The sequence below is a fragment of the Danio rerio genome, chromosome 4, assembly GCF_052040795.2.
Source record: "Danio rerio strain M-AB ecotype USA chromosome 4, GRCz13ab, whole genome shotgun sequence".
Classification (NCBI taxonomy): Eukaryota; Metazoa; Chordata; class Actinopteri; order Cypriniformes; family Danionidae; genus Danio; species Danio rerio.
This window is the reverse complement of record NC_141024.2, coordinates 51,487,237-51,509,493: the sequence shown is the minus strand read 5'-3', so window position 1 is coordinate 51,509,493 and position 22,257 is coordinate 51,487,237. Positions and strand designations below refer to the sequence as shown.

At 35.0% G+C, this 22,257-nt stretch overlaps 2 protein-coding genes across 6 annotated transcripts in view; one reads left to right on the top strand and one right to left on the bottom strand.

Annotated features, from left to right (window-relative positions):
* The window catches only part of LOC141381695 (uncharacterized), a 287,837-nt gene that overhangs the window by 58,704 nt on the left and 206,876 nt on the right, over positions 1–22,257 (bottom strand). The gene's annotated exons all lie outside the window — the stretch shown is intronic.
* LOC137490940 (uncharacterized) overlaps positions 1–22,257 on the top strand; it is a 627,578-nt gene that overhangs the window by 594,294 nt on the left and 11,027 nt on the right. For 3 of the 5 annotated variants that reach the window (XM_088650409.1, XM_088650407.1, XM_088650410.1), the window contains exon 2: positions 9,287–9,436. In XM_088650409.1, coding sequence (XP_088506535.1) covers positions 9,352–9,436 — 85 coding nt within the window. In that variant the 5' untranslated portion in view covers positions 9,287–9,351. Of the gene's footprint in view, positions 1–8,800; positions 8,841–9,284; positions 9,437–10,506; positions 12,922–22,257 lie in introns of those variants that run through there. The other 2 variants (XM_087248718.2, XM_088650408.1) reach the window with 2 other exon arrangements.

Below are 22,257 nucleotides of genomic sequence, written 5' to 3'. Positions count from 1 at the left end.
ACGTGGCATGAGAGCGATGCATGTCATGTGTCGCATATTGCCTTTTTTTCTGATCTTTTTGCATAAAGGTTTTAATCAAAAGACAGGTAATTTAATTACTTTCGATGTGCTAAAATATTTGTTAAATAAATGTTATTTCAAAAAAAGCATATGCAATGTGCTCTGACAGGTAAAATCCGATTCTTTCTCTCTTTCAAGTTCAAAGCAAATTTGAATGCCAAAGGATTTTAGATATGCATATACAAGACTATGTAGTATATTAACATCAACAAATTAATAAAATAAGTAGCAAATGAGAAATAAATGACAGACAAGTTGAACAGACATTATCTCTAATTATCAGAATTGCAAGATTAAAACAGCTGAATATAGGCCTAAATAATCTAGAAAGCAACTACTGCGCGCTGATATTTCTTCTTCTTTTTTTCGGAATAACGAACAATTTCAACCGCGGGGAGATACCGACAGCTTGATTTGCAGTATTTTCTAACATGTTAGAAGCGGGCAGCGGACATCAGCTAGCCGTAAAGACGGGCCCGCACAAAAAAAAAACATGGCTGCCGGTGGAGAAGCGGCTGTGCCCTCAGCAGCTGATTGAGACGGAGCTGCATATCCCGAGTGCACTAAATACTCCGAGATCCGGGAGAAATTCTACCCGATAATCCAACACATACAAAACAACTTTGAGTCCCTGTCGAACAGAACCCATCTTACTGGGGGAGTGTGTGTGCTGCTGTGTGTTCACCCAACAATACCCGCTCCTGTCTCCAACACATAAATACTGGAACTCTTTATGTGGACTTACTTTTGATAATAGGCTACTATTATTACCTTTATCCTGTTTAATGTTATCAAAAATCTATTTTTATTTTTATTATTATATTTTTATTTTTTATTCTATTTTTATTTTTATTAATCATTTTTTTATTAGCCTATATGTTATTTTCATATTTGTTTGCACTACTGCCCTTTTTGCACTGTCTTGTTTGTGAGACGCGCACTGCTTTGGCAAAACGAATGTACAGTTACTTGTCATGCCAATAAAGCACCTCAAATGTGAAAATAGCCTAGGCAACAAATAACAAATAGTAGTGTAAATAACAAAAAATGCCCTTTTCATTTTCATACAATAGGCCTATGTGTGGGTTTTGACAATATGTGTTTAATTAAGCTATAAAGATCAGATGAAATGCATAGTGAAATATGAAATAAATGTCTCTTTTGCTGAAAATTTAATTAATCTATATATTTATTATTTTAAAAATCAACTCATTTTTGCCCAGAGAAAGAGGCGCGCGGCACTAGCGGACATGGGGTGCTTTTCCAAAAAAAGACGTACAGTAACTTGCAGCTGAACTATGCACAGTTTGGGGAAAAAAAGGATATAGTGATGCATGTCCCCCAAAACCCCTAGTTTCTCTGTCGCAGATCCATCATTTAAATCAGGTTAGTTATAAGTAAAACGCACATAATGATAAAGCACACCATCATCACGAGGGCAATTAAATAGACAACCTAAACATATTTTTAATTGTTTATTTATGTAATGTGAGTTTTTATAACTTTGTTCTTTAAATTATTTATAACTTAGGCTATTCTATCGAGATGACACCATAAAAGGCCTTCAATGCATTGATATAGGTAATAGGGATACAATGAAAAGCCGATTTTCACTATTGACCCTGTTTTTATTCATTGACGGCTTCCCAACGCCGCTTTTCTGTTGCGCGAAAAAAAGCTGCTGCAAATAAGCAAATTTATGACAAAACAATTTTAATAGTTTCATAGTAGTAGCTGGTGTGCTTCATCTGCGTGATTCTGATTTGACATTCTTCCGCTAAACTTGCACTGTGTTGATGTGTAAATGGACTATGTGTTGATGTGTTAATGGGCTATGATCTTTGCTATTGAGTTCTCTTTGCAACTTTCAATTTCGAGGTGGGGGAAGTGGGAAGAGGCAATTCAAATGTACCATCTCTAAAAAAAAGGCCGCTTACGCGGCATTTGTGTTTATTATTACCTTATTTTTATTTTATTATTATTAATTTATTCATTCATTCTTCATTCATTTTCTTTTCGGTTTAGTCCCTTTATTAGTCTGTGATCGCCACAGCGGAATGAACCGTCAACTTATCCAGCATATGTTTTACGCAGTGGATGGCAGGAGGGCCAGCTGGGGCTTCGGGACGGAGTGAAAGGAATTTGCCCCGAGTCTGGGAAAGATATCTTGATAAGCCTAAGCCACATTGAAATATAATTTAAAGAATTACATTATCGGATATAATAAAATCGCATTAAATAAATAAACCAATATAAAACAAGCAAAAGCAAGCTATAACAGTTTAGGTAGGCCTATACATAAATAAAACCGTTAAAGCCAAATCAAACTTTTATTTTACAAGATATTTTCTTTTAAAAGATTTTAGATATTTTCTAAAAACAATAAACACCAGAGAAGGTTTAGAATTTATAAAGTATTTGGATATGATGATAATAATCAAATCGTGCAAACAGCATTTTTGGGAACACGTTTCAGGTCTCTCCAGTGCATTTGGGCTGAATGTTTGACTGTGTCTAAATGAGGATGTTATAAAATACATTTTCTACCGAGTTATTAACGGATGCACGATGCCAACAGTCGGGGGACGTTCTGGGGGCTGGGTTTGCGTTACGCGCTGCGAGCTATAGGCCGACAGTGGAAATGCGACATGACTTCGGTCTCGATGCCCATTAACACCTGAAAGACAAGCTTTTGGTTATGAGACGGGGGAAGGGGTATGTCTCCACCCTCAAGTGTTTTCCACAAACATGGTTACACAAAATCCAAAACTCTCGAGGACGGATGGCGTAACCGTAGCAAAACCTATGCGTTTTAAAACCAAACCGCAAATGGGGCCTTATGAAAATGAATGTTTCTATGCACAGCAACTTCTGGACTGAACTATACTTGTTATTTAAAATATCTCTATTACGCTCTAGCATTCGCCAAAACGAATTTGTACATACAAACACCGAACATAGCCTAGCTGAATAGGGTGTTGCCTGCTGAGCCATGACAGCAGCAGACAATTCCGCACGACCATAAAGCCTTCACCCGACAGTTATTTTCTAATATTCACAACGCGAGCCACAACAATAGACATGCCATGCCCATCATCCTTACAGACAACTTCGCTTTAAACTGTATTAAGGTCCCATTTACACTGCACAGCAGTTTTATATAAAACGTTAATGATACATATAACAGGCTACATTTTGATGGTGAAATAACCTTTTAAACGATGGCTTTTTATTTCAGTATTCAAACATTAAATAACGAATGCATCAAGTGAAATAACGAATATGCAAAAACACATGTATATAAATATAAAGGACTATTATAATTAGCAAAATGCTGCTCTATAGACAAATACTGCTTGACATTTTAGAAAATGTTTTGCGTATACCCAGTACCGAGAACAAACAAACAAAAGCACATGGCTTGTTAATCAATTTAATCAAGCTCTAGCCATGAATAAAATAATAGACTATTTTATTATTTTAATATTTTAGACGACGGGTTAGTAATTATATTATAAATGGTTATGTTCAGATCAATGAAATAATAACTTTAATAATTCTGCTTTGCATTTTTCTATGCATTACTAACATCACTAAACCATACATTTGTTTTATAAGTTAACCAAATATTTGCAGAGATTCAGCGGTTTTTTTTTTCTGACGCGTCAAATTCAAATACAAAACATACTGAGCCATTAAGTAAAAAAACAAAACAAAACAACAGTTATAGCTACTTTAAAGGAGAACATTGACGTTTTGAAAAAAAAAACTGAACTGAAACTAAAGTATTAAAAAAACAAACCTGCTAGACTTAATTTATGTCCTGCGGCAAAAATATTTTTATTATAATCTGCTTAAAATAGGTCAAATTATTTTATTTTTTTCTGCTTTTGATGAAGCTGCATTCAACTTAAGCTCAATGTCGGCAATGTCTTTAAATAAATAATATATCTAGGCCTATTTTCATTATTCATTAATTTTCATTATTCGTTTATTATTATCTATTATTGTTGAGACATAAAATGAGATAGTAAACTATAATCAACAACGAAAATGTAAGTAAAAACAGAAATAAAAACATAAATGAAAATGTCTTGTCTTAGTCCTGTCAAAATAGCAAACACTGAACATCTCTCTATATTTAGGTTAAAAGACTGCTTTATTTATTTATTTATTTATTTATTTATTTATTTATTTATTTAAAACTACTTATTTGTACTGAATGTTTATGCTTTCATTTTAGTTGCAAAAAGATCAGAAATTGATCTCGCACGCGCAGGGAAAAAAGGCAATTATGCCACACATGACTTGCATCGCTCTCATGCCAAGTTTTGAGGATAAATTCGCATTTAGATGCTGCTTGAAATAAAATAAAACTATCAAAAAGCACATTAAAAACTTTAATAAAAAAATTAAAACATTCATAAAGGAGTATCTTATGGAAAAACACTATGGGCCCTGCTTTCGGTTTTAAAAGAATCAAGCAGCTTTAAAAAATATCTAATTTGCTGAAGAGAAATGACACGGAAAAAAAAATAAAATAAAAAGATTAAACATATCGGGACTGTTAAAAGAAAATTCCTCTTTGATATATTCTTTCGACTCCGATACATCAGCTAAGATTATGAATGACGGAGTGTCTCTCCTGCTTCAGCAGCGTGTCCCGCTGGTTAAACGATGAGGCAGAGAGAATGCGCTGCTTAGTGAACCTAACGCGCCATTATTTTAATTCTATATTCGTGAAGAATGAGCCAACCGCATATGCTTAGTCCTGTTGGTCGGGACTCTGCTTTATAACTTAGTTTATTACAATAATCACACTTAGCTTTGCCATCGTTCTTCACATGTTGCCACTCGGCACATCTTGCGCTCCATCTTTAAACAAATGTTTACATTATTGAGGTGCTCTCCGGCGGCGAAGTTTCTGGCAGAGTAGCGAGTGAAAAAATGTGCTTGCAGAAATTGGAATCAAAATTTAAATTATATATAACAAGCATCGTATTCTTTCTAATCCTCGCCCAGTTTTAATACAAGTTGTTTTTATATTTGTGGCTGTGAAGTTTATTCCTATATATATATAGCCTACTTTATTTTTTTATACTTTAAGTGATCTGCTTGAGGTAGGTCACGTTTATCAATGGTAAGTTTTAGCCTAAGTTTACATCAATAACATAATGTGTATTGTCCTTTACCATACAAAAAAAAAACAAGAAAAAAAAACATTATTATACATAGTTGCCTGTAGCCTAAAGGCCGCAAATGCATTAAAAGGCAAGCGCATATCTTAGCCTTGAGTTTGTTCACACTCTGCCTGTATTAACATAAATGTTGTATTTTAATATAGCTTATTTTGATGAATTAGCTCTAACCTTCGACAGTTTTTTCTTCTTTTTCCGCGGTTATGCGGCATTATATTTCACACACATTTGCAAGGTGACTGAATATGAAGTTAAAATACAAAACATACTGAGCCATAAGTAAAAAAAAAACAAAAAAACAAAACAACAGTTATAGCTACTTTAAAGGAGAACATTGACGTTTTGAAAAAAAAATGAACAGAACTGAAACTAAATTATTAAAAATAAACCTGCAAGACTTAATTTATGTCCTGCGGCAAAAATAATTTTATTATACTTTTAGTGATCTGCTTAAGGTAGGTCAATTTATTTTTCTCAGTGTTTCACGTACTGTACGGCAATGTCTTTAAATAAATAATTTATTTAGGCCTATTTTCATTATTCATTTATTTTCATTATTCGTTTATTATTCGTTTATGTACAATTGTTGAGACATAAATAAGATAGTAAAATATAATCAACAACGAAAATGGAAATAAAAACAGAAATAAAACATAAATGAAAATGTCTTGTCTTAGTCCTATCAAAATAGCAAACACTGAACATCTTTCTATATTTAGGCTGCTTTATTTATTTATTTATTTATTTATTTATTTATTTAAGACTACTTATTTGTACTAAATGTTTGTGCTTTCATTTTAGTTGTCTTTTACTTCTTCAATTCTATTTTCCAAAACGAATCCTCTTTGCACTTAAAAAGTTTACAATAAAGCGTGTTAACAAATTTTAAATGATTAATGAAGGAATTATAATGCTTTGACTTATTGTTTAATATCATTTACAAGCACAGTAGCTGTATGGGCTATTTCTGTCCGTTCGCATCCCGTCCCTTTGCGCCCCCTGGCGGCTCATTCACAAACTGCGGTCATACACTAAAAACAGAGCGGCACCTATTTCAAACGGCGGCGGTACCAGCCGCGGCGTTAATAGCCACTTTGAACTCTCACCTACTGTATTTAATTCCTCAGACAAGTTTATTTCTATTTCTAGACTTTTTCAAGTCATTTGATACCCTTGAGCATCCTTTTTTGTCTTTAGACCAACTTTTGGGTTTGGTCCGAGCTTTTGTAGGGTAATTTTCATGTTCTATACTGATATATTCAGTAGTAAATCTCTGAATTCAGGATCATCTCCTGGAGTTTACATCAAAAGAGGAATCCATCAAGGATGTCCCATCTCACCTTTTCTTTTTAATATAGCTGTTGAACTTATGTCATTATATTAAAAAAATTCAGAGTACACTTTAGGTATTGATATACTTGGTAGGACTTTTAGTTTAAGTCAGTTTGCTGATGACACTCTATTAATTCTTAAAAATAGGGAGGTGCTTCCTTTAGCTCTTGTCAAAATCTCTGTTTCCTAAAGCTTCTGAATTCACCTTAAACCTAAGAAAATGTGGAATATTAACTATTCAGAATTGTGCTTTAAGAGAATTAGAGGGTATTCTAGTAAAAGAAGAAGTTAAATATTTGGGAGTTACCATCACCAAAAATTCTGTTAACCCTTAAAGACCTAGAGGTATTTTGTGGGCACCTAATGGGCCTATATTATTATTTTTTTTTAAAGCAGTTTTATTTTTATTTTAGCAGTCAGCCTCAAGTGTCATATATCATTTTGAACAGGAGAACCTGAAGTTTCAATCTGTATCATTTAATAGAGAATGTGCAAATTTTAATATTAAAATGGAAGGTATGAAAAAAATCCCTAAATCATTGGCTAGCTAGAGACCTTTCCATATAGGGTAAAATTCTTTTGACTGGGATTATCTAAAATTATATATTTAACTTTTCCTTTATATACTCCTCCTAAAATAGTTAAATCTATTAATTAAATATTATTTAAATTTATTTGTAAAAATAAAACACATTATTTACGTAAGAATTATATGATCAAAGAGTTTGAATATGGAGGTTTAAAAGCTATCGATTTTGAATGTCTTCTTTTAGAGTTAAATGATTGAAAGAGTGTTTAGCAAAGCCTTATTCAATATTGTATCATATCCCAAATAATTTGTTTAAAAAAATGGTGGCCTTGAATTTGTATTAAGATATGATTATGATTGTTCAAAACTTCCTTTGAAGCTGTCTACTTTTCATAAGCAAGCACTACTTTTTTGGAAAATGATATTTACCCATAATTTTCCCCTCATTAATCCACTCTTTGAAATAAAAGGGCTGTTATTATTAACAGGAAATCATTGTTTAGAGGTGACTGGTACAATAAAGGCATTATATTTATTAATGATTTGTTAGATGTAAATGGACTGCTATCTCATAACGAATTTTTAAATAAATATAGAGTTAAAATCATAGATAAAGGTTATACTGAAATTTGCGAGGCTATACCTATTGCTTTGTTTAGGTTAATTCAAAGTAATTGTTTTGATCTCCCATTTATACTTATAACTTTTCTTCCATTTTTAAAAATATCAAATGTTGATATTTTCGATGGTAAATGTAACATCAAGCTTATTTACAAACAATTTAAACGCTTATCATTGGTGATTTTAAGTGTCATCATCTAGGAGTTGTTAAACCCTTAGTAGAGGACAAAGCTTTTACCTTTTATCTTAAATATCCCGTAGCACCCAAGGTTAAGGAAACTCACTACAGAATTGTATTCAGGATATATCCTGTGAATTAGTTTATTCAAAAAAACTCTGATGTTGACAAGTGTAGCTTCTGCTTAAATCTTCCAGAAACACTCGATCACTTATTTTTTTCTTGTGAAATTACTTTTAAATTCTGGTTTGACATCCATCCTTGGCTTTCATTAAAGATGATTTCAGTCCCCCCTATTGTTTTAGAAGATATTTTATTTTACAAAGCTGATTTACATTGTTCTTTCTCTGATGTTGTGAACTTTATTTTAATGAGTGCTGACCCTCTTTCAGGTGTTTTCTTTCTGAGGTAGAGAAAGTGGTTCAAAGCTTCAAATACTTCAGAAATCAAAGTAAAATAACTGAAGCTCTCTGTACTTTATTTTTTAAAACACTTATTGTCATAATGTTTTGTTTTTCTTTTGATGTAGATCTTTTGTTGCAGTTGTAACAAATTAAATTTATTTTATATATTTTAATGTTAAATATGCCTTGCGATGTTGACTGTTCCCTGTTTTGTGATGTAAACTTTTTTGCAACAATAAAAAAAAAACACTTAAACTTAGTGGATTAAACAAGTTTTTCAAAATTGTTTTAAAATGTTTGGATTAAAAGTTTTGATCAACTTCAAATTTTAAATGTCGATGTATATGAGAGACAGCAGATATGTTGTGTAAAGTGGAAAACGAGGGAGAAATTGATCATGTCCTGACTGCAACAGTAAGTGGCCAAAAAAAAACTGAACAAAAAAGACTTTTATTTTGGTGTGGTGTGTGACGTCATTAGGCTGCGCCGCTTCCGCGCTGCAGTTCAACTGGAGGAAGGTTTGTTTCACAACTTTACACATATAAACCGATTGATTAAAGTTTCAGGTTTTTCTTCCAATATGACATACCTGCTGTTGACTTTTATTTTAATTCTTTATACAACGTAGTACTATTTTAATCTCAGTAATCGAGGGCTATTGTTTGAACAACAGAAATGTGTTTTAATGAAGGTTTTATTTATTTACTAGCATAATGTCATTCTAATATAAGTAAACAATATTCTATATATATATATATATATATATATATATATATATATATATATATATATATATATAAATGGAGAACTAGTTTTTATTAGGTCATTTGTTTGTGGCTATTGTTTCTTGTTTAGACTTACCTGATTTATTTTTGTCAATCACTCTCATATAAAGAAACTGTTGAAGCAAGTGTTGAAGAGAAGTTATTTTGTTTCTGTTCATTGTTTTGTTCATTTTAAACAGAATAAAGTGTCCAAACACAGAGAAAAACTCCTGCTGAAGCGACTGATCTCCACACTGTTATAAAGATGGCGTTTATTAAAGAGGAGAGTGAAGATGTGAAGATTGAAGAAACATTCACAGTCAAACAGGAAGATCTGCAGGAACAAACAGGTTGGTTTTCATTCTCGAAACCAACTCAGTCATTTGATCTTCATTCAGATATATTTTAATAATAAGAATACTAAATTAAATCCATCTTGCAGCCCTGAGTGTGCTGCCTAGTTCTCCTAAATGCACATAAGCACTTATTGAAAGACAGGAACGAGTTTCTTTTGTTACTTGTTCTCGTGTCTTTTGTCATTATTTTATGTATTATTAGTCTCCCATTTTCTCTACCTTCTTAAGGTTATTGCTTTTCTTGTTCTCCTACTGTTTGTAAGGTGTCCTTGAGCACTAAAAACGTCCTTGAGCACTAATGTAATTTTAAAATTATTATTGAACGAATCCTTATATTTGCGCGTCACTATACAAACTTATCAGGACTTTGATAAAATGAAAATGGAAAGGATTGGAAGGACATTTGCTGTGCTCTATCATTGATAGGGAAAAGGAAACTCTTTGCTAGATTGACTTTGTATCCAGAAACATTTCCAAATTCTGAAATTATTGTAAGAGCTTTTGGAATACATGTGTCTGGATTCGACAGAAAAAGAAGATCATCCGCATATTATTATTAATATAGTCAGTCGTCGACTGAGGTGGGCCGGTCTAAGGCTTGAAATTCCAGAGCTAAAAAGGAGTCCCACTCCGGCCCTGTTCCCTGTCTGCTTTACACATTTTAGAAAAACATTTTGTTGTAATTATGAATATATACAAATAAAAATTCCATTTACAGCTTTCAAATCTGTCTTATTAATATGACCAAAATTACTTTTATGATCAATTATGTAAGAGAGTCTGAAAACTGGACTGACACGGTTTCAATTTACTATAACTTCTATGTTAAGTGGCTTTGACACAATTTACATTGTAAAAACACTAGATAAATAAAGATGACATGAATTGAATCTGCTTAAATGTGTACATGTTAATGGACTAAACAAAATATGATCTGATTTATTTTACATTTACCATGCATCAAAATTGCAGTGTGTGTAGCCAATGTTTCCAGTGTCTTTTTACTTTTCAGCTTTTGATGAGAGTTTTTAAGACTTTATGAAAACATGTTTTATTTATTTCAGACCCAATTGAAGAGAATGAGGGCAGTAAAGAGGAGGAACATCATGTCAAAATTGAGAAAAAAACTCATTTACAGACTGATGGTATTTTGAAAAGGGGAGACAAAAATTGTTTCACCTGCACTCAGTGTGGAAAGAGTTATGGAAGTAAAGGCTATCTTAAGATTCACATGAGGATCCACACTGGAGAGAAACTATTCACATGCCCTCAGTGTGGGAAGAGTTTTGGAAGAAAAAGGGAACTTAAGATTCACAGGAGGATCCACACTGGAGAGAAACCATACACATGTACTCAGTGTGGGAAGAGTTTTAGCCAATCATCAAACTTAAATCAACACATGAGGATCCACACTGGAGAGAAACCATTCACATGCACTCAGTGTGGAAAGAGTTTCAGCCGATCATCACACCTTAATGAACACATGATGATTCATACTGGAGAGAAACCATTCACATGCACTCAGTGTGGGAAGAGCTTTGGAAGAAATTTCGATCTTAAGATTCACATGATGATTCACACTGGAGAGAACCCATTCAGATGCACGCATTGTGGGAAGAGTTTTAGCCAATCATCATCCCTTAATCAACACAAGAAGATCCACACTAGAGAGAACCCATTCACATGCACTCAGTGTGGGAAGAGTTTCAACCGATCATCATCCCTTAATAATCACAAGACGATCCACACTAGAGGGAAACCCTTTACTTGCACCCAGTGTGGAAAAACCTTTAACTACTCATCACACCTTTATGAACACATGCGGATCCACACTGGAGAGAAACCATTTACATGCACTCAGTGTGGGAAGAATTTCAACCAATCATCAAACCTTAATCGACACATGAGGATCCACACTAGACAGAAACCATTCACATGCACTCAGTGTGGGAAGAGTTTCATCTGCTCATCATCCCTTAATCTACACATTATGAGCCACACTGGAGAGAAACTTGCACTTAAGCAGCGGTCACAATGGACTTTTTCCCCCATGGATTTCCATTCATACGCACGGGAATGTGTCAGACCGGAAACCAAGTTTGTGTGTTAAGTTTCGCAGTTCACTGCATTGCAAAGTTCAAGCTTGGTGAACTCTGACCTGCAAAATCGCATCACTTGACTGTGTGAGACCAATCAAAGATTAAAACATGACCTTTCTGGACAGAAATGTAAAATATGGACCAATAGCTCGCTTTTTATGTCTAATAATCTTGTTTAATCCCGCCGCTTTTCACAGCGCCAAACAACAGAATTTTGCATGCTCAAACTCAAACTAGTATGACCGCAGCTGGGGTGTGGGATGAGTTTCAGCAACTCCTCAGACCTTAATAAACACATGAAGACCCACACTAGAGATAAACCATTAAATGCACTCAGTGTGGGAAGAGTTTCAACCGATTAGCAAACCTTAATGAACACATAAAGATCCACACTGGTGTGAAAGAGTATATGTGCTTGAGTGTGAGAAGACTTTTATTTCAAAATTTTAACTGCACCCGACGTTTCACACTGGAGAGACCCTACAAGTGTTCACACTGTGACAAGAGGTTTAATCAGTAACACATCTGAAAACACAAAAGAGGATTCACACTGGAGAGAAACCGTACAGATCTGATGAGTGTCTACAGAATTGGACAAAAGTTGCACACATGATATGAATGCAGCAAAACATTTTCTCATGTGCACAGGATGTTTCATGTCTGAATAATGTTTGAAAAGGCTGAGTGACGATATATTGTTTTCCAACACTCCTACATTGCAGTAGGTGGGGTTGTAAATGTGTTGCGCTCCTCGCGTTTACCGTAAACACAATGATGGCGGCTGAGAGAAGAACAGTTTCATAAACATCTGACAAACAGCATCTCAGCAGCTTAAAATCTCTCTTTGCAAGTGATTGTACAGGTGCGGATACATCTGTACTCCACTCTCCAGTGTATTTATGTAGCTAGTGTTGTTTTGGATGATGTTCTCTGTCTGACTACCTGAATGAGTAGCATCACTGGAAAGACATAAATAAATAAAGATGCATTATGAATATTTTATGATTTAGGCAGAGTGACAGGTATTAAGTTTTACAATATTAATACACTTTGATGATCCCAAGACTCCAGATTAGAGTATGTGGTAAATCCTGATTGGATGCCTGCATTACTCATCTATGGGTATATAAAAGTTGTTGTGCTAGGCTGCTAGCTAATCCAGGACGCTGTGGCTACTCAGGAGTCCTCCTGTCAAGACCTGCCATCTCATTTAATCTTTAACCTTATGGTTTTGTTTTGCATTGCTTATATCATGTAGTAAAAGTGTTGTTGTGATTATATCCTAAGTTCTTTATCTTCATTATTATCCCTAGACATTTGTTGGTTGCTTTGATTCATGGTTTTATGAGTTACATTTTATAATAAATAATTTGCATTCAGGCTATTTTGTTGGCTCATCTCTCTTTTATGTTGCGACTCAAACAAGCAGATCATAACACTTTGTGAAATGTGTCCGGTTGTATTTAAGATCTTGTCCTTTCAGTCATGACCATAGGTGAGAGTAGGAACCTTGATTGAGCGGTAAATTGAAAAAAATTGCCTTTCATCTCAGCTCGTTTACCACAACAGACAATCACATCAACTGCAAAACTGCTGCTGCTGCACTGATCCATCTTTTAATCTCACATTCCATTCCTCATGAAAAAAACGCAGATACTTAAGCTACATTTGAGTTAAGGACTTTCCTTCAAATTGGAGATGGCCACCTTTGTCCAGTCGAGCACCATGGTCTCTGACTTAGAGGTGCTGTTTCTTTCCCTGCCATGTCACACTCAGCAGTAAACAGCAGTGGTGGGAGTAACAAATTACAACTACTCACGTTACTGTAATTAAGTACATTGTTGGGGTAATTGTACTTCCATGGGTATAATTTTAAGCCTGTAATTTTACTTGTACTTGAGTACAAATTAAGCTGAGTAATCTACTTTGTAACTTTTAAAATCACAATTCGTTACAGAGTACTGTAAATAAATTATTATTTCAACCCCACACTGACCAGCATTTCTGTAGCCAATAAAAAAAGGTCATCTTAATGGACCAATGAAAAGCCTGGTATATTATTTGAACCGAAAAACAAGTTCAGGCTACTGCAGATTTACGTGAGCTGACCGTCATCATCATACAGTCACGAAGTTATCAATAGACATATGGAGATTTAAGACAGAAGAAATGAGGAAGAAAAAGCAGAGGATGAATGCCCATGGCCACACCCGGAGGAGCTGTTCACCTACAGGTACATAGGGAAGAAAGGGGACAGCTGTGCTGATGCAGTGTGAATAGCTATGTTATCATCTTAAATGCTAATTAAATGTATGCCCAAAACTAGAATATTGCATAAAAGACTATGCAAATAAAGCAGCGTTTCCGTCCAACAAGTCAAAGAGAACAAAATCGCCACCTTCTGATTAACTGGCGACAAACATCAAAAGTAAAAACAGAATATGCATCGGTGGGAGCAGCTACGGGACTATATTATCTTCATTTAATAAATGACTTGCAGTGAACGCGCGCTGGCGTTTGAAGGCGCGAGACATGGAGTGCAGACACTCTTGACAATTTTGGAGGTCATTAAAATACTAATATAACAATACTGAAATGGTTGAGGCAGTTTAGAATGACCAAAACAACACTTTAGATGTTTTACAATGTGCTTAGCCTGCTGTTTTGTACATTCACACACATTTTCGAAAAATATTCGCATTATAGCATTTCCATCAACCGTTTTTATGTGCATATCCAAAAAGCGCATACAATAAGTGAATGAAACCTGCCCTCTGCTGTGCCATCTGGCTTACACAGGGTTTCCGAGGGGTCTTAAAAGGTCTAAAATATAAACATCTAAAATTTAGGCCTTAAAAAGTCTTAAATTCGCTGTTCTAGGTCTTAAATATGCTTGCACAGGTCTTACTTTTCCGATGTCCATGTAATGCTACTCCTAATGCTCATTTAAATAATTTTTTGTTGTTGCTTGGTGTTACATCCCTTGGATGTATTTATTATTATTGTTGTTTGTTTATGTGTTTACTGCCCATTGGGAGTGGTTATGTTGTGTGTTTTCTCTTTTACTTTCACTGTGTCTCTCTGCCTGCTCACTAGGTAGAGCTGATTGGGCCCAGGTGGTGCTCATCATTGGAGCGTGCTGCAGTAATGCGCTGCTACAAAACAGTGCTCCAGACTCGTGAGTGTTGTGGTCATACGTTGTGGGTGTTGATCTGGTTGGTTGTAAAAAGGAGTTTAATGGGCGAGTGAGTTCAATTTTAGTTTTTGTGTGTTGAGAAGCTTGTTTGTTTTTGCCTAGTGGAATTTTACAGGCAGTGTGTCTGTTTTCTTAGTTGTTATTTAAATACATTTATTCTTTTGTGTGTGGTACGTAAAAGGTAATTGTATTATTTCTTTGTCTGACTTTTTGATATAAAAATTTAAGCTGTAGGGAGAGGGTGCCATTTTTATTTTTGTAATTGTTTGACTGTGTTTATTGATAGTAAGGGAGTTGAGGAAAGCCTGTGTTGTTTCTTCTTTTACCTGAAATTAGGTTATTTAGTACTCCTCCTGAGCTAGACCGGTTTTGTATGTTGTTTTGGTTAATCCTTCTCCTAAAAATTTATGCTTCATTTATTGTTTAAGAACCAAATAATAAAATAACTTAAGTTTACTCTTGTGGTTGTTTCACATTTCTGAGGCAGGATTGAAGTGTTCCCTCAATATTTGTTTATTTAATTTATACACAATTCATTAATTTGGTCTTCTTTTTTCTCAAATTCTAAATTTTTAATTTTCTTTGTTGTTTTCCTTCCCTAACCCTAGACCAAAAAGAGGAAGGGAAGTAACACTTGGTTTCGTGGTGATGTAGTTCTTTATTTCACTAGTCCTAATGTAATTTGCGGTATTAAAACTACAAATAAGACCAGCGTGCCATAGCTCAGTGTGCGCGGTATATGTGTCGTCATTGCCGTGTTTGCGGAGGTTCACTTTGGAAGCCTGCGACATGATTTTTGGGTGAAGAGTTCATGCGGCGCCGCGTTTGATTTGAGTTGAATAGGAGTCACTTTGAAGGGATTTTGTCTGAAACAGTGTAACTGTACAGACATCTTAACGATCCGACCATGCGTGATCACCATAGAGATAACCTGACCAATAATTCTTGGCTAGAAATAGTAACAGCCGTGGAAAGGAAGTGTTTTGTTAAAAAGTTTGGAAAAACCTGGGGGATAAGTTTGTTACAACAAAAAAGAGGCCATGGCAAAAGTGGAGACCCAGGTGGTTTTAATATTACAGAATGTTTTCCCACCATTTGTAGGTTTTACACTGATGTATATTTTTGAAGTTAAAGCAATGTAACAAAAATTAAGTAACAAATTAAGTCTTTGATAACTGGAAAAGAAAATATGAACCTGTCGGCTTACAGTATACTGATGCCCAATTTCTAGTCTTTATTAGTGATAATGGACAGGTTTGTTGGACCATTATTGCATTTTCAGCTCAAAGGTAGAGGACAAAAACTAGCCAGACAATAATTTGTCAATTGTTGATTGGGCAAAATAATTAAAAGTTTCTTTTGCTATTATTCTTGCCAGAATAAAAAATATAATTGTAGAGTAGGCGAGGCAGTGGCGCAGTAGGTAGTGCTGTCGCCTCACAGCAAGAAGGTCGCTGGGTCACTGGTTCAAACCTCGGCTTTTCCGCACTGACACATTAGTGAGGGTGTACCATTTTGCAACATTAAGTACTTCCCCACCCCATACAGTCAGGGACATGCTGTATGTCGCATCGGCAACCTTATAAGACCTGGTCATCATTTTTTGACTACTGCGGGTGTATGCATCTCAGGCTTCATTTAACTGCAGCACCTTGACTTTGATGTTCACCTAAAACAGAAAAACACAACATACTTTTGTGACACAAAAAATTTTTTTATAAAGCAACAACATAACCTTACACTAATTTCACATTTAAATCATACAATTAATATTACACTACTTACAAATGCAGCAATACGTATAATGAAAGTAGTGTTAGTATTAAAAATGTAATTATCAATAAAATCTATTTAAAATTGTAAAATTAAGCACTTGATTATAATTGCAGCAATACAAAATAAATAAATTACTATTCACACACACAAACTAAACTCTAAAATTTAGCACAGCACTGTTATCTACTACACTGTAAACCCAAATATGGGTTTACAGTAACGATGTAACTCGTTGCCTCAATTTTTAAGTTCATGAACTTAAAAAATTAAGTTTTCAAAACAAATATTTTGATTACATGCTACTTAGACCTTTTCATTAAAGTTAAATTAAAACTTGTTATGAAACCAATTTAAATATTTTAAGTTACAGTAACTTAAAATTTTGCTTAAAATTTCATGGCATTAAGTTAACATTACATAAAAAAATAAGTACACAAAGAACCATTTTAAGTTGAATCAACTCAATATTTAATATTGTCTTTGTCTTTTTGTTTTAAGTACCAGTAACTTGTATTATACAAGTAGAATAACATTTAAAAAACAATAATCAAAACTAAATTTGACACTGCAGAGCTAATTTAAAAGGATAAAACCTGAAAAGCAGATTTAAGACCACACCTCTGACAATAAAAATTCACGAACCTGCATGAACTTTTACAAAAACATGAACCATTTAAAACTAAATTACCTATATGGTTACAAAGTACTACCCAGCTGTACTTAACAACTCTTAAAAACAAGAGCTGCATTAATGACAAATAACATTAATAAATGCACATTGTGAAAAAAAAATGCAGAAACCTTTTAACCAGTATTTTCACAAAAACAAATTACATAAAACTCGAGGAATTGCCAGGCCTACATTCGCATCAAATCATTTTTGAGACTCTGTAACTTGGGTGACAGTTTACCCTTGTCAAGACAAAGTAAAATCTTTTGAATGATTTCAAAAGTGTTGGCCAGTCCTTTGTGATAGTTGAGGTGAAAGTGCATAGATCAGTCCAAACAATACCAGGAAGAATCTGGAGAGGCTGCTCAAAATCTTACTCTCGATGACAAGTTTTTCACAGGTTGAAAGAGAACTGAACTTATGTCATTTTCTTTGACGACTGCGAGGAGGGCCACTGCAACATCTGTAAGCTCTGGCTCATCAGAAAATCAGCTCATCAGTGTCCTGTAAGATAAAATAGATGTTAAAGCAAAAACAGAAGATTGGTCAAGTCAGCCTAGCAAACAGTAAACAAAAGTTGCAATAAATTGATACTATGCTAAAAAAAAAAAGAAAAGAAAACGCTTAGTTTTGCTTAAAGCAATTTAGTACTAAAATAATTTTACAGTGAGGTCAAAGAAAATAAATCGCACAAACTATTTGGTTGGAAAGACAGAATAAGAGAAATGTACTGTATGCATGTATGTATGGCGACGCGATGGCGAAGTAGGTAGCGCTGTGGCCTCACAGCAAGATGGTCGCTGGTTCGAGCCTCTCCTGGGTCAGTTGGTGTTTCTGTGTGGAGTTTGCATGTTCTCCCCGCATTCATCTGGGTTTCCTCCGGGTGCTCCGGTTTCCCCCACAGTCCAAGGACATGCGATACAGGTGAATTGGGTAGGCTAAATTGTCTATAGTGTATGAGTGTGTATGGATGTTTTCCAGTGATGGGTTGCAGCTGGAAGGGTATCCGCTGTGTAAAACATATGCTGTATTAGTTGGCGGTACATTCCGCTGAGGTGACCCCAGATTAATAAAGGGACTAAGCCAAAAAGAAAATGAATGAATGTATATATGCATGTATGTATAAGAACTGTTTGGTGTGGTAATGTAATGTTTTTTTAAATACTCACCATGCAGGTCCTTAAAAACCCAGTGATTTCCTCACGTAGATCACAGAGCATAAACAACAGTGACACACTTGATGTGCACATCATGGACTCCTATAACGATAAAAAGAAAACTGTATATAATTGAACTGTAAATGTTAAACATTATAATCAGATATACAAAACCAGACAAATACAAAAAAAGTGTTCAAAATGTTTTAGTGGTGTAGTGTTCAAAGTTCATTTGAATCATCAAATTTTTCAAACTTTTAATCTTTTAATAAAGTTTTAGCCTATAAAATGCACAACAATATTTTTACCTGTTCATCATGGATTCTTAGGATTTCATTTAAAGTATCTGATATCTTCCCGGTTCTGGCTGCCTTCTATCGGAACAAGGTCATTAGGCTAGGAAGGTGTTGGTCAAGCTCAGAGTAGAATGTGTTGGGCAGGTTCTGGTTTTCCGTTGGAACTCTGCATACACCTAAATCTTAAAACAATGACAGACAGGGAACACAGCCATATTCATTATGTGAACCTGGTTAATCTACTACCCCCTCAAACAAACAAGCCCCTGAATGTGGTATATGTTATCAAGAAAGCAATAACAGAAAAAAGTGTTACCCCATTACCTCAGATTCCATCTTAAGCCAACAACCTAAAAAAAAAAAGCGAGATTAATGCTAGATAGTGTATATTTATCCAGTAATGAAATATGTAAAGCCTTTAGGAGTTTTTAAATCATTAAATTAAATTGAAAAGTTATTTATGTTGATGTAACCCCAAACAAAAAGGGCACTACTATATAATAGACAGTTGTGGCTGTTAAATGTTAAGCCGGAATGTGATTGTTGTGGACTACATCACTGTTTTATCTCTAAACAGATGTCATCAGTCAAAACTAAAGTGCAACAGTTATATATTATTTTTCCATACTAGACTTAAAATATATTAAACTGTTTAGACACATTTCTACAATGACACTTGCTCTCCAAGTCCCCAGTTTGTATCAATGGCACACCAACACATTGTGGAAAGTATGTTTTCCAAGTTATATCGTTTTTAAAGGGCCATGACACCCCCCACTTTCGGTTAAAGTCTACTTCAGATTTTTTTCAAAAGATGCATGATAAATGGGCGTGGCCAGCAAGGGAAGAACGTAAGCGAACAACTGTTGTTGTCAGTTAGCTCACAAAATGAGACAAACCGTGAGGAGACGCTTGAGTTTATAGTTCACAAAGTTAAAATGCAAAGAAATGAACAGTGATTTAATGCCCTGCTACATTTGTTATTCATTATTTCATATACACATAACCACAATTTATATCATTATAAAGATAAGTGTGTTCATGTAAACACTATAAATGAGGACTTCTCCCTCAATCCCCGTATCCAGCAGACTCAGTGCAGCAGGTCTCCTGACCTGTCTATTTTAATCATTAGCCCTACTGGTAATCTGGAGGATTTAGGCGAACACAGCAGCACGGCGATGTGTCTGAATGTGAACGAACTCCTGATAAAAGACAGCGTCCGCCATTCTCTAATTCTCGTGCTGCTCTCCCGACAAAAATGCTTGCAGCACACACACAGCTTTGCTGTATGGTCGGCCCTGACAAGATCGCGGGGGAAAACATGCAACAAACCCCGTGGATCATGGAAACAAACGCATATGAGCCTTCATGAACGGCTAAAAACTGTCGGTCTGTGTCTCACAGCTCGGGCTTGACTCTGGCAGGTCTGATGAATAATTAAGCAGCCGGCTCTTCTCATAGGATAAGAAAACTCCGCTATGAATAATAATGAGAAACCGACGCGTCATCATTTCACTTGCAGTTCTGCGCTACGTCGCCGATTTTGATCCCGCCCCAAAAATCATTTTAAACCCGGTAGCTGAAATTAGCTGACAAAAGCTCAAAATTATCCAGTTTTCCCCACAATTAAAGCTGAAAGGTGCTAACATTGTCTTAACTGATGCTCAACACACACACATCTGTTAATATAAAAAAAAGTTCTCCAGGGTGTCCTGAACCTTTAACACAGCAGACAAAAGCTGTGTCTCATTTCAGAGGCTGCATCCGCCGAATGATGCATTCGAAGTGCGATGCGTGATCGTGGCGCGCCGAAGGCTGTTTCATTTTAAAAAAATTCAAACGCAGCCTCAAAAATGCGTCCTTCACTTCCCAGGTAACAAAGCATACAACCGGTGGATCCTTCGCGGCCTCGAACATCCCAAGATTCATTGCTCGCTGGTAACGGCAGGACGTTTTTAAAAGGAAAACTCTGGATTAAATGTATGAATTGGGTTTATTTGACTTTGATATCTAAACACGTTTAAAAATAGACTATGACGTCTTACTAAAGAGGCACTCACCTTTGAAGTCTACATCCTTCGGAGGGCGCAGCCTCTGAAATAAGACACAGCTAAAGCCTGACGGATTCAGTGTTGCCAGATAGAGCGGTTTCCCCGCACAATTACTTAGACGGTTTTAAATACTGTGCGGGTAAAAATGACATAGGTGGGTAAAGAAACTTTGGCCGTCTTTGCAACGACGTTCCCCTCAGCCCCAGATAACACCTCCCGGTCCTCAACTCGGAACAGCATATGATAGCCTCCAGATTTCTGGGCGGTTGAATTTCGGCGGGTTTTGAGGCTGGAATCAGTCAAGTTACATCTGGCAACACTAGATGCTTATTTTTAAATTGCGTGTCAGTTACTATCTAAGCGCCTAATGTCGTGCAAGCGGAAATATAGACTACGAATCGTTCAAAAATTATATAGAAGTTAGCTAATGTAATGTGTAACATATGCTTTGATGGGTGTTTGTATCAGGCCCATTTCATCGGTTATTCCTCGCGAGTCGCGAGACATCCATTACTTTTGAATATGAATATACGTAACAGGTGAATGCTATTTAAAGTTTTGTCTAACTTTTTACAAAATAAGACCATGTTTATAATGCATGTAACACTTACTGTGACACCAGAGGTCCTGATAACTGCCGAAAGCTTGAAGCTGAAATCCTCCTCACTCACTGCAGTATTTTGTGGCGCCAAAAGTGAAGCATTGTGCGTTCCCACAATGTTGCAAAAGTCTCACGCTGAACTTGGAGCACTTGAACCTCGTGAGCCAATAAAATGTCACAGAAACAACAGCGGCATATTTTACTGCCTGTAATAATAATAGATATATTATATCTAATAGAATATTCTATTTTGGGCTTACATTAAACCAGCTGTTCTGTTTATTTTAGCCTGTTTATATGTATATATTTTAATTAAAAAATGACAAAACAATTGCTTAACCACACACACACACACAAATGGTACTGATTTCATACGCAGATAGCGTGTTGAAACTACAAAAAAAGTCTTATTTTATATATATATATACCTTTGTGATTTTTATTTTGCAGCACATTGTCAACCTTTTGTTGTGTTTAATAGTGCTATATAAATACAATTGACATTGACATTAAAAAGTAAAGTTAAATTATACTCCTAAGTGGAACTTACTTAATGAGCAAGTTGTTCCAGTTAATCAAAAATAATAAGTTCAATTCACTCAAAACCTATAAAAAAGTTACACAAACTTAAACTTTTTAAGTTAGTAGAACTACTTTAGAAAATTGAGTTTTTACAACTCAATCAATTTAATTATTTTGAACATTTGGGTTTACAGTGTTGCATCTTGTTCCATCCCAATTTTATTTAAAATAGCATCAGTAAAAATCACTCTGTGTCTAATAAAATATTCTAAGTTTGCCAGTTTTGTTTGTATAAAAATACCTCTCATGTTTTCCCATATGTTGTTCTCATTTGTTATCTCGTATTTTTGCATCCAGTATTCATTTGCCACAGGTTTCTTAAAAACTGCATCCCTAAAAACACAATAAAAACTTTTCACAGTACATTCCTTAAAATCATTCAAT